Here is a 10874-nt window from a genome sequence, read left to right as displayed (position 1 = left end):
TATCATTTGAATTTTAAACACGATAATGAGATTGCATGCTTCAACCAATTCTCTCTCTTCTTCTTCTTCCATAGTTTTTTAAACGTTCAAGCTTGCTTCCACGTGGTTTTTGATTTCTTAACATTCTTTTTCATTTTTTTTGTCTTTAACACGCAACATTGTATTGTTCGTTGCATTGATACAACGTTGTTTGACTTTTCGCAATGTTCGATTAGTTTAGATTATAAATATCAATTTCATTCAATTATAGATTATTTCATAGACTTTGATTTATGTATTTCGATCTCTTTGGTTTATCATATTTGTAGGAAAAATTTCATTTTATGTTATTAATTTACGTGTTATGAGTTTGTTTCATGTTGTTTTTAATCGATTTTATCAAAGTTCCTAATTTTAGTAGTGTTGATTTCATGTTGTTTTTAACAAATTTTATCAATTTGAATGAATAAATATTTTTTAGCAATTAAAAAATTAATTAATTTTTTTATATGTTTCAAGTAGGGGAGGCAAACGGGCATGTCCACCATGCATAAGTCTGCAAAAATGGGGCGGAGCAGAGCAGGGTGGATTTTATTGAGAGTGCAGATCTAAAACCTTACCTGCCCTGCAAAAATATGAGTGAGGGATGGGTGCATTGCCCATTTTAATCCTAAAATTTGCAAATTTTCATGTACCCTTGCCCGCAGAAAACAGAGCGATGAGGGAGGGGTATATTAGAGGGTGCGAGTATAAAACCTTCGCTTAGACATGCCCGACGAGCTGACATGTTTTGCCACCCTTAGTTTCAAGCATAAATATGAGTAATTTCACATTAATTACTCATAAGGTTTTATATTATTTTTAATGTGAAATTACTCATATTTATGCTTGAAACTAAGGGTGGCAAAACATGTCAGCTCGTCGGGCATGTCTAAGCGAAGGTTTTATACTCGCACCCTCTAATATACCCCTCCCCCATCGCATAAATATTATTTTTAATGACATATAATGAAGATGACTCATGTATTTGTTAGTCATGTTTGGACTCGAGAATCATGACATTAGACTTTTGACAAGTACAATTGAACACCACACTGTTGGGGGAGTTCAGGAACGCCAAGAGCGTCAATGAACAAAATTCCTAAGACTCATGAAACTTTGTGCACTACATCTAGACTGTCTCAATCAATTTAATGATTGTTCTAATTTAGAGGTATCTAATAAAAATGAACATAATTTTTTTAAAAAAATTTATTTATGTTGTAAAAAAAAATTAAAAACTATAAAAAAAGGTGATTTATAAATATTTCAACGTCTATCCTTCCGGCCAAAACAACATACTTTTGGTTGACGCTGCATACATTTTTTTTTTTTTTTTTTTTTTATGTTTTCATACAAGCTATTTTTAAAAATTCTCTGTAAAAAAAGTTTGAGTTTTCTCATTGTCTTATGAAGATTCTCATGTTATTAGTATTACCCTTAAAAAACATCCACCGATTTTTTTTAATGATATGGTTGTCGAGTTAGCATTTTTTTAAAATTTTCACTTTTTTTTAAAAATTCACGTGTCTTTTATTTTTGATTTATTTAAGTTTGTAAATTTTAATATGATACCTGAAAAATCAAAATTTTGCATTTAGAAGAAATTGAACCCAAATTACTATCCCTCCTAGGTCCAACGTCCTTATCACTGGGCCATCACTTTTAGTTTTTAAAGACAATTTCTTTGTACACCTCCATGGGATGAAGACCCCTGCTGTAAACCTCAAAATATTCATAAATTTTGGAGATGCATCTCCGAAGGTTTAATTTTCATATTTTTAATAATTTTGGAGATGCATCTCCGAAATCATCCATTTTTTTGGTGTTTTTTTCAGATTTGCATCTCCGAAATCACCTATGGACCAATTTCGAAGATGCATATCCGAAATAAGCTCTGAGTTTTTCTGTTTCTTTTCAAAACAATGATTAATCCCATATTTTACATTAATAGACAAAATATAACAGAATCGATAAAATATAACACGTAAATTAGAATAAAATACCAATATTTTAAATACGAAAAATAGTTGTACGGGTAAGTGGTCAGTGTCAAAATATTACAACATGAATACAAAAAGTCATGAATAAAACATAAATAGGCAACTTCTAATGAGTATGCCTAATGTGAATACCCTGCGACCTCCTCTGCCTACTATACGCCGCCGCACCAGCCGCCTCTCTAACAACCCCTCTCCATGACGGCAATCGCCTCGTCACCGCTCCGCTGCATGATCCCTCAGTCCAACGCCTCTTGCCCAATCATCTATATCCGCTGGCATACCGGTAGGATATCAGTGGCTTGGTCATCCTCGGCCTGCCGGTTCTCCAAGATCTCCTCATGTGATGGCCTAGGTGGATCTCCAGGAGCATCGGGTGTCACCAAAGGATGTGACACCCGATAAAACCATGTCACATAACCATCCACGCAGTGCCATCTCTTGGTGGCCACCATACTCCGATACTCCTTCAGAACTAAATGATGCGCCCAATCCTCAAATATAGCAGCGATCTCTCGACTAGTAACGGTGTCCGGAGCAACATGGAATGGCGATTTCAGAATCATCTGCACATGCCCAAACTGTCGCATGCACTGCTCCGGCAAGTATTTGACCATGGTGTTGGACCTAGATGGCAACCATCCGAAATATAATCTGATGCGGTCGAAGGGGATAACATCACCGTAACCAATGAAGGGCGTCCACTGGATGTCATCGTGAACAATGTGGTTGAGGTACACGCGATATGGGCCCACCTTATTATTCCCCCTTTGGAGGATGTATCGTGCGGCCCTAGGCATAGCGTCAGTGTACACAGGATTAATTTCGTAGCCGTGGATGCGGTAGAAGTATGAGATGATCCATCCCTGAAACACAAATACGATAATATGTTAGTACATATTAGGAAATAACATATTAAATGTGATATAATTAAAAATAATTGTACAGTGAGAAGTATGCAAGAGCCAGTCAACTGTCCAGTCCTTCATAGGCAGGCTTCATTCAGCTTCTGGTAGAGGTATACCAGAATAGTGCCTCCCCAGTTCCACTCCTGCACTCGACTCAAATCTATAAAGTACCGGAGGTAGGTCATGTCCACATAGTTGGCACTTTTGTCCACAAAAAGCATCGTGCCAACCAAGAACATAAACCAACACCGTAAAGTGATGCATCGGTGGTACTCAACATAAAAAGCGTCACCCTCCTCCTCAACCTCAGCTGCCGCCACCAAATGGTCCTCGTACAACTCTCTTAGGTTGGAGAACCGGATAAGTTCCCCACTCGTTGCTTGGCACTCCCTCTCGGCCATAAATGGGTCCATGCCTAGAAAATCCACCATCCACTCGATGGCCTCAATCCACTGTATGTGAGAATGGTCCAGCAGCCTCCCTCTGATCGGTAGGTGGAGCAGAAAGGCGACGTCGTAGAAGGTGATCGTCAACTCCCTAACAGGAAGGGGGAAAGACGATGTCTCCTTGTGCCACCTTTTGAAGAATGCCCCCAACATTCTGTGGCTAACACTACCATATCCGATCATGTATAACCCGCTAAGACCGGAGACAACTACGACATCGCTAAACCACTGAGCCTCCGGTATCTCGATATCAAATATTTTCCGCGCATGGTTAACAGATTTTATGGCCGCCCTCTCCCATCACAACAAAAAAAACAACAATGTTAGTTAATGTTTTCGACTATTTGTTATTAAAACCGTTAAATAATAAAGTGTAATAAAAAAACTACCTCTCCCTCCCAAACACGTCGAGCGACGTGCTCATGGTACCATATCAATCGAGATGTGTCCGAAGGCCCTCCCGGGTAGCCCTCATCCTCATCACCCTGAGCCTCCTCCCTGCGTACACCCTCCTCCTCAGGCGCCTTCACCTCCTCCTGATGTTCTTCCACCACATCCTCGTCAACCTCACGCGAAGAAGACACTTGAGGCAGCCTACTCCTCAATCCAGATGAGGAACCTGTTCGCGCCTCATCCATTTGGACGAGTACTCGTACTCGACCCCGTCCTCGTGTCGCTACTAACTGTGCAACACGCTCGTGTCGAGCCGATGTCATTTGGGTCTCCCTACCCTGTCTAAGTCGTGCCTGATTTCCTGACATTTTCCTAAAAAAATTGCACCAGGTAAGACGTTGAAACAATTCAGAAAATAATAAAAAATAGTTCAGACTAAATTCGGAAGTGCATTTCTGAAACTGGTTAGACGTGATTTCGGAAATACACTTCCGAAAACACATGTGATTCTCCATTTTTGCAGTCCCCATTTCTTGCCTTAAACCATTAAAAATCCAATTTTTACCAACCAAACACTACTACATATTGCTAATAACTTCAACTAACTACATTTTGTTAATTTCTAACAGCCCTAACAAGATTATCAATGATAGAGTTTAAAGTTTAGAAACTTACAATTTGTTTGGAGTTTTTAGTGTGCCTTTGAGTGAGTCGTTGAGTCCTTTGATGTTGTAGGGCAACTTTAGATTGTGTAGAAAGTTTGGAGAAATGGATGTGGTGGTGAAATTTTGATGTTTTGGGTAGAATGAAATAAGGGGGTGATTGTTTTGAAATAACAGAAAAACGCAGCATATTTCGGAGATGCATCTCCGAAGACATAAAAAAGGGTTATTTCAGAGATGCATTGCAGAAAACACTTTTTTTTCAAAAAAATTTGATTTCGTAAGTGCATCTCCGAAATAATTCTTTTTTACGTTTTCGGAGATGCATCTCCGAATTATAGGGACATTTATAGAATTTCGAAAATGCATTTACGAAATTGTATTTTAAAAACCTTCATAAAATGGATATGTTACACCATTGTTTTTACCATTCTTTCAATTATCTATCTTTCTCTCTCACTTATACTTTTATTTTAATTATTTTATAATTAATATTATTAATCTGATATATAAATATTTATTTTAATATGAAATTTATTATATTTGAAATTATTTATTATTTAATAAGATAAAAATAATTATTTACTTATTTTTAATAATACATAAATAAATATTTAGAAATAAGATATAATAATTTTTAAATAATATTTAAATATTAAATAAATAATTTCAAAATAATCATATAAATAGGGGACTTGAAACCATGATCATACCTTCATGTTTATTAATACTTAAATATATTTTCTTTACTATTTAAATGTAATTAAATATTTAAATATATCAAAATTACATGTACAATATTTCAAGGCATGTTTATATATGATTAGATATTATTTAATTGTAAAATATTGTTTAAATAAATATCTATACATGTTTAAATTTGTTTAGATTTTTTTAAATAAATATTGTTTAAATACTAAAGTAATAAATTAAATATTGTGAAATATATCTATTAAATATATTTTTAATTTTTGAAATATATTTTTAGTGTTTAAAATTTTCTAATTTCAGAGGTTTATATATTTTAAACTAATATATTTTACTAATATTATGTAATAAATATTTATATAATAATTTAATATATTTTTTTGAAAAATAATAACTTTGATTAATTTAAAAAGCCGTAATTACAAGCGATCCAAAATTGTCAAAATCATGAAAAACTATGAACACAAACAAAAACTATCACTCTTATAGCATTAGGATAGTTATGTACTTCCTAAGCTTCTTATTTTTCCACCCTCTATACACAATTATGTTTATAATTCTTTTTCCTATATGTGTGGTATTCACATCATTGCTAAAACTTTTGTTGTTCCTCAGATTCCAAAGCTCATAAATAGTTCTCGTGGCTGCCATTTTGATTACAGCAGCTCTAGCTCCCTTTCCTTTGGTTTGTTGTATTAACCAAGCGACCTCATTGTGCCAGTCTCCCGGGTTATGTTGCATCTGGATCCACTCCAGAATCTCCATCCAAACCTTCTTTGTAATTGGACAATAAAAAATAGGTGTTTTATCGATTCTTCCTCCGAATAAAAACAACAATCCATATTATCAATAATTTCAAATTTGAATAACCTGTCCTTTGTGGCTAGTTTTCTGTGGCAAACAAGCCATAGAATAAAATAGGCCATGAGTCCAACATTGTTTCCATATAACAAATTCCTCCATTCAACCTTTTGAGTACAATTTTATAGCGTCTTATATATTTTGTTCATGTTGAATTTGTTCAATTTCTTGATATCGTCCCAGTCCGCCAAGTTCTATACAACATCTCTATGTTGGAGAGTCGCCTTCATAATCCACGTATACAATCGCTTGATTTTAATATCCATCAACTGTTTGTTTTTCATATAGTATGCTTGTATCCATCTGACCCAAAGTGAATTTGATTTTCCACTCAAGTTCCAAAGAAGTCTAATCAGGGTGGTTTTGTTCCAGATCTCTATGTCAATTAGATTTAATCCCCTATGACATTTGGGCTACATACCCTCTTCCAAGCTACAGGCGCCTTTCAACTGACCTCAAACCCTTTCTGTCCATGGGAATATACGACATATGGATTCAATTTTATGAAACACACTTTTGGGGAACAGGAAACATTGCAACCAATAATTAGTCAGTGTGAATGTTACACTATTAATAAGTTGTAGTCTCTCTGCATATGTTAGCATTCGAGCGGTCCAATGTTTAATTTTCCCCACAATATGATCCACCAATGACATATAGTGGTGTATAGAGAGTTTTTTTTTACCACTCACAGGTACACCCATATATTTTAAGGGTAATTGACCTTCTTTAAAACCAGACACATTGTAGATATCCTGTCTTGACCTTCCATCAATACCAACACAATATATCCGGCATTTCTGCGGGTTAACTCTCAGCCCTATTGCTATAGAAAAGTTATTGAATGTTGTCATCATCATTTCCATAGATATTTTGTCCCCACGAGAGAACATTAATAGATCGTCTGCGAAACACAAATTCATGGTTTTCAATTTTTCACATTTGGGATGGTAGTTGTAATTCTATCTTTTTGCATCTTATTGAGATATTTGTTTAAACATTCCATTACAAAGACAAAAAGAAGCTGCTTTATATAAAAGTAAAATTGAAGTTACTTAACCTCTTTTGAAGTACATTATCTTCCATTCAAGCTCACCCCAATTACCTTTTCTTTATTGGGCATAGCGAAAGCACCAGTCACAGCAGCACTAACCACCCAACCAACACTGTTCTAGATAACTCAATCTTAATGTGTACATACATATACATCCATTCAAGCAAAACGTGCTTTTAACTAACTTAATCACCAATGGAAACATAATAGTTTTTTTTTAAGTTCACACTTGTCCTACATCTACAATATAAGAAAGTTTTATGATCTGGAAAGTACATATTTGCCCCTTTGCTTTCTGCTTCAGCCACATGGATGCCTTGGTTGTATTTCTATGTTCTCACATCACGTTTCCTTTGGTACACATTAAAATCTTAATTAATTCTTCAACCTTTTTCTTTTCTTTCATTTCACCAAACCCAAGACTTTTCCATTTTCCATATATTTTAATATCTTCTTTCTTAGATGTCCCTTCATATATTACATTAAATATTCTGCAGAGTATTTATTATTATTATATTAACCTATTTTCACATCAACAGTCTAAAAGTAGTCTAAAGATAGACATTGCTTCTATTTTGGTTTTGATCATTTCAAAACTACTTTTGCTTCTTCCTGCAGCTTCCATCTTCTACCCCCCCCCCCCCCCTCTCTCTCTCTATCTATTTTCCCTCAATTACTCTCTTTTCTCCCAACCACTTTTCTTCCTTTCTTCTTTCTATATGCTTGCTAAATCCCTCAAATTCGTCTCTCTTTATTTCTTCTTCATTTTCTCACAATCTTTCATTCATTTATATGCAATCTCTCATATTTTTTTTTGTTTTTGTTTTTCCAGGTTGTAGATCTATATGAAGATGCAAACTAACATTAAATGCTTTCGTAGGTTGTAGATCTACGCGTGTATGTAACCATTTGTGCATTCTCAAGATAATATAGATCTTTTGTTGTCATTTTTGAAGTTCATAATAAAACTTATATCTTTCTCATCTTTTTAATATCTTTTCACTTCTTTTGTTTTTTTTTTCTTCAGATCGTAGATCTACAAAAATGAAGGTGTATAAGGTTAAACAACATCGATAAAATAAAAATTGTAAGTTTTAATGTTTTTTATTTTTTTAGGTTGTAAATCTATATTTTTCTAGGTATGGATTTATGTTCTTGAAATTTAATATTTCTTCAACATAAGGTGAGATTTAAGTGTTATGACTTTATCTGTTTCTCTTTCAAAATTTTAAATTGGTTGATGTTGCACATATTGAAGCTCATTTTTTTTTCTTCTTTAGATCTAAAAAATATACAAAATATAGTGGATGGCATTTTAGATTGAAAAATGTTGTTGTTGTTTAGAACAAATAGATGGTGAGAAACCGTGAAGAGAGAGTGAGAGTTTAGCAAATGTTGATTTTTTTCTGAGGTATCTCATATCTTCTCTTTCTATAATTTATTTGTTTTTTCTTTAATTAATTAAAATGTCAAATCTCTATCATTTATTGGTCTGTCAAATAGTCATTTTTTTCTACCACAATTTTTTACTTTTCCATTTTTTTATTGTTATTATTATTATTATTATTATTATTATTATTTCATTAAATAATGTTGTAAATTTTAACTGGTTTCTTTTTAAATTAATTTAAAGATAATAAATTGAAAAAATCATTTAGAGAATTTTTAGGGAAGGGAACGATTTTACTTCTCATTTTCTCTCCCTTTTCTAATTTATTATTAATTGTTTTCTACTTTATTTTTTAAAATAAAAAAACAACCAATTTTAAGAAAATTAGGGAGAGGTGATTCACGTTTCATGTTTTTTCCTTTTCCCAATTTTGAAATAATTAGGGAGAGGTGGATAAAAAACAACCAATTTTGAATGTTTATGTACTAAGTTTTTGTTCTCTCTTATACTTTTTTTTATCATATATCCTCTTTGATTTTTATTTTTTGTGTGTTTGATTTGATTTGATTTTTTCTATTTTTATGTTTCCTGTGTATTCTCATATTTAATTGCCTATTGTTTTGCTTAAAGATTATTTTTACTTTGATTTCATACTATTTATCAAATAAAACTTGATTTGATACTGAAAATAAACTTCATAAAATATATTTTAAGCATTTTCATTCTATTTTCTTCAAAAGGTCTATCAAAATAAATATATCTGAGTTTAATATTGTTGTTTTGTTTATGAGAGAATGATTTTGACCTAGAAAGAAATGGTATGTGTTTTTCATTAAAATGAGAATTAAAATTTATTTAGCTTTTTTCACCTATCTCAGTTTATCTTTTTATATCTTTCAGGAGGAAGGAAGTGGTTCTAAAGAGATGTTGGCTTGCTCTCTACTGGATTTGAGGAAACTTGCTTCTTGAAGATTCTTAATGAATAAATGTGTTATGGACAGATAATAGTTTGTTTTGGGTCATTAGAAACCATCAACAGTAAAAACAGATGAGATGACTCACAATCAATGCTTATATATATATATATATATATATATATATATATATATATATATATATATATATATATATATATATATATATATATATATATATATATATATATATATATTACACCAATAATTATACTTTTTTTAATCTTTGATTTTATTTTAATTTTATGATTATTAAAAGATCTCTTAATGACTCACACTATTCTTACTAAAAATATTTTCCTTCCACTTTTGGTGATAAATAAGAAACATGATTCTCTTTCATATTTCTTAAAAAATAAACATGATTTTCTATAAAGAAAAAATGGCCTCTCCATTTTAAACAAAATTTACTAAATTATTATTTAGTTAAAATAAAATAATAGTTTATTCACTTAAACTACAATATCAGTATTATAGATTTTTATAGATTACAAAATCATAATAAGTTTTTAAAATGTGTCAGCTTCTTTGCTGTTTGTTCAATTTTGGTATGTTTAATCTGGTTTTTTATTTGTACCGTTAGCACTTGTGTTTTTTTTGTTTCAATCTATTTTGGCTTTATTCCAAAAAATATCTATGGCACACACAATACTTCAACATTTGGTTTAAAAGGGATTTTATTAATCAAAATTTATTTCAAAATCAAAAGTAATTATAGTCCCTATAGTAGTCCAGCTATTATTAATAGGTTGTCCTATTTTTCTTGGAAGTTGTCTCTTACCTCTCTATTAATTCTTAGTCTCTGCAAAATTAAAGTGATCTGTCAATGTCATTCTGCAACAATCACTCTCACCAATCTCTCCACAAAAAGAAATTAAAAGATCTTAAAAAGAGAGGTAAAATATAAGTTACAATTGAATAATTTTGGTTACAGATTATTAAACATTGAATATTTATTATATGTATTATATGTATTATATATTTAATATAATCGATTATACGTATTATATGTATTAAATTCAGATTGGAAGATTACAAAACTAATATGTTATATGTATTATATATTTAACATTGAATAAAATTATTTATTAATTTTCTTCTTAAAATATAACTTACTCAAATTATTTAAAATGATTTTAGATTAAATTCTTTAATTGTTAATTATGTATTATATATTTAATATTGTTATTAAATGATTTATATATTAAAATAAAATGTGGTATTCTCACTTTTTTTTTTTAAATTCATGTTTCTTAAATTTTAATTTTTTTTATCAAAATATGTTTTGTTTTATATATTTTATTATGTGTTTAATTTTCATGATGATAATGTGAATACTAACGGGAACCTGAAATTACTGATTAAAATACTAAATATTAACGGGAACATGTCATGAAATAAACATTAATGATTAGATTTTAAAATCCTTTAATTCAATTAACTATTTTGAAGTGAATTTA

The 10874-nt window shown here is 31.5% G+C and overlaps 1 protein-coding gene and 1 long non-coding RNA gene across 2 annotated transcripts; one reads left to right on the top strand and one right to left on the bottom strand.

Moving 5' to 3' along the window:
• Positions 1-2284: 2284 nt before the first annotated feature.
• Positions 2285-4133, bottom strand: LOC131645252 (protein MAIN-LIKE 1-like). Its single transcript, XM_058915926.1, has 3 exons — positions 3762-4133; positions 3043-3666; positions 2285-2884 (listed from the first exon to the last, which is right to left on the bottom strand). Exons 1-3 carry the CDS (start codon positions 4131-4133, stop codon positions 2285-2287), a joined length of 1596 nt encoding a protein of 531 aa, XP_058771909.1.
• Positions 4134-7523: 3390 nt separating this feature from the next.
• LOC131599570 (uncharacterized) lies at positions 7524-9485 on the top strand. The gene is made up of 3 exons (XR_009282847.1): positions 7524-7947; positions 8078-8137; positions 9341-9485. It is a non-coding gene; the product is annotated as an uncharacterized LOC131599570 (long non-coding RNA).
• The last annotated feature ends 1389 nt before the right edge of the window (positions 9486-10874 follow it).

This window comes from Vicia villosa, linkage group LG1, assembly GCF_029867415.1.
Source record: "Vicia villosa cultivar HV-30 ecotype Madison, WI linkage group LG1, Vvil1.0, whole genome shotgun sequence".
Taxonomy (NCBI): Eukaryota; Viridiplantae; Streptophyta; class Magnoliopsida; order Fabales; family Fabaceae; genus Vicia; species Vicia villosa.
Note: the sequence above shows the minus strand (reverse complement) of the source record. Positions and strands in the feature narration are given on the sequence as shown.